A 2,690-nucleotide genomic window follows, 5' to 3' on the forward strand; every position below is an offset into this window, starting at 1 on the left:
CAACCTCTGCCTCCTGAGTTCAAGCAATTCTCCTGCCTCAGCCTCCCAAGTAGCTGGGATTACAGGCACCCACCACCACAGCTGGCTAATTTTTGTATTTTTAGTAGAGATGGGGCTTCACCATGTTGATCAGGCTGGTCTCGAATTCCTGACCTCAGGTGATCCATCCGCCTTGGCCTACCAAAGTCTTGAGATTACAAATGTGATCTACCACGCCCAGCCTACCATTAAATACTGCCTCTCCTCCATTCTTTCTCTTCTTTTCTTCTAAAAATTCAATTAACTAATTCTTCGTCTTCTTGCTAAGTCTTTTCTATGCTTTCTATTCTCTGCACTGCATTGAGTAACTTTTTTTTTTTCCCTTCTTTATATACTTTCTTAAAAAACTAGTCTAGTTCTGTGGTGGAGGCAGTGGGGTAGCTGGAGGCATCCAGAAGGGCAGCATGCCGGCCACCCCCATGCCCATTATGGTGACAAAGTTAGAAGGGTCCATGGGACGCTCAGGAGGAGGGGGCGGAACCAGGCGGTGGAGGGGGAGGGGCCCCAGGCGGCAGAGGCTGCTGGATCCCGGGGGGCAGGGGCACCATAGTGGGGTTGCCTTGCATCTGAGGGGCTCCTGGAGAAGCTGTGGCAGCCGCCTGCTGCTGTTGCCATGGCGGGATGGACCCTGTGCCAGCGCTTGTGGTGGCAGTCGTCGTATTTTGCTGCCATGGCAAGGGGGTACTGGAAGCCATACTGCTGCTGGGCAGAGGGAGTGGCGGAGGCAGCTGCTGCTGCTGCTGTTGCCATGGGGGAAGAGGACCAGAGGGAGGGGGCAGGGGCTGCCCACTGGGAGGCGGTGGCAGCGGCGGCATCATACCTTTTCCCTGACGCAGGCGATAGACCCCAGAGCCCACGGGTGTACTTCCCAGGTACTGATCCACTGGAGGAGGGCCATGGTGCCCAGGTGGGTGGGGGCCCTGGTTCATCGGAGGTGGTGGTGGCTGCATCCAAGGGGGTGGGGGTCCACTGGGGTTATGTTGCATGGGATGTCTGCCATGCCCACCTGTCAGGCTGGGTAACGGGTGTGGGAAGCTGTGGGGGTTGCCTCCGGGCCCACCAGGACCACCTTCATGCATGCTGTGGTAAGGCCGACTCTCTGAAGTGACAGAATTCATCCAGGTTGGGTGGCTCTGGGTGGTGGACATGAGAGACGGTGAAGGTGGGTTGTTGGTGGGAGCAGCAGGACGAGGTGCGCTGGCCAGGGGTGTGGTGGCAGGCCCAGAGGTGGAACCCACAGATGCTGGGACGGGCGCTTCACCCAGTTCAGCCATGAGGGACAAATATTCTTTATCCATCCGTGGTTTATCCTGAGCTGATTGGGGATAACGAGGCCTTTGGAATTAGCAGTCTGAAGAGATGTGGCCAGCCCCTCCACACTTTGTACAAACTGTGGTGTTGGTAATGCTGCAGGTCTCTGAAATCTGCCAGGGTCTTAAGATCCTGTTGTCGCCTTCCAGAAGGGTCCCATTCAAGCAAGCCAACTCCGGAAGCTGCATCTTCCGTAGATCATTCTGGTCTTCTGGGGTCTCGATACCCTGCTTCAAGATGTTTCTTACCTGTTCCACTGCCTTTTTGATGTTCTCCACTGTATTGGCGTGACCAGGGCATGAAGTGGCTCATCTTCTCCCGGCAACATCTGGCTGTCTTTGCGCCCAACCTTCTCTTCTTTCACAGATCCTTTCCCCCGGATCATAATCTTCGCACTGCACTCCTTCTCTATGTTCTTTAGGGTGTTCCCTCTGGGCCCAATGAGCAGCCCCACAAAGTTGATTTCTGGGTACTCATCTTGTGGAATCATGACTTTATCACTCACACGTGTTGCTGTAGGTTTGTAATCTGCAGGTGGCTTAAAATCCGGGTTGAGTGCAACCATCTCAGTGATGAGGTTGTGCCGCTCCTCTTCCAGCGTTTTGTGGGTGCGGAACTCTCGTGTGTTTAGCCGCTTCCCCTCGCTATTGCAGATGGGCTCAGGGGAAGGGGACCTGTCCTCAGCGTTAGGGGGGATGCCCAGGTCTCCTGTGCGCAGTTTACGAGTCAGGTCTTCTATCTGCAGTTGCACTATGTAAGCTCCTTCTTGTTCTCGAGTAAGTCCAGCGGGAATAACCGCATACATTCCCGGAATCACCGTCTTCTGTTCCATTGTGTCTGGGTTCCAGCGGCTCCTCTTCCGCTTCTTACTTGGGAAGTCCAGCGGCGTGGCGTTCGCTCTGGTCGCCATGGCGCCCCCGGGGACCGGCACCGGCAGCTGCTTTTCCTCGGCGGCGACGGCTTCTCCTTTGCAAGTCTCCCGGGGGGAGGGGACCCGACTGCGCCGCCGCCGTAGCGCGCGGAGCCAGTCCTCTCACGCGGCAGGCGGCGGCGACGCGAGAAGCACAAAGAGGGAGGAGAGAGGGCATCGTGGGCGTGGGCCGAGGGCGGCGGGGCCGGGGCCTGGATTGGGCCGGGCTGAGGCGAAGGGTCGAAATCGGCGGCCTCCGATTGGCGGAGCCTCGGTCCTTCTGGATGCGCGCTGGGATTGGCCGAACCGTTAGGCCTAGCGAGGAAATGGCGGCGGAGTCCGGTGGGCTGCGAGGTGTGTTGCCGCGCACTTCCATTTGTTCGTGAGTAACTTTTCAATATCTGTTAGACCATTATCTAATTTTTTCTTC

At 56.9% G+C, this 2,690-nt stretch overlaps 1 protein-coding gene across 1 annotated transcript; it reads right to left on the reverse strand.

Annotated features, from left to right (window-relative positions):
* Positions 1-391: 391 nt before the first annotated feature.
* LOC108292934 (splicing factor 1-like) lies at positions 392-2,431 on the reverse strand. Its single transcript, XM_037733306.1, is given in 3 exon segments — positions 392-521; positions 523-1,636; positions 1,639-2,431. Coding segments are annotated over 3 exon segments (1,866 nt in total). The 5' UTR covers positions 2,261-2,431.
* Positions 2,432-2,690: the final 259 nt, after the last annotated feature.

The sequence above is a fragment of the Cebus imitator genome, unplaced genomic scaffold (assembly GCF_001604975.1).
Source record: "Cebus imitator isolate Cc_AM_T3 unplaced genomic scaffold, Cebus_imitator-1.0 Scaffold514, whole genome shotgun sequence".
NCBI lineage: Eukaryota > Metazoa > Chordata > Mammalia > Primates > Cebidae > Cebus > Cebus imitator.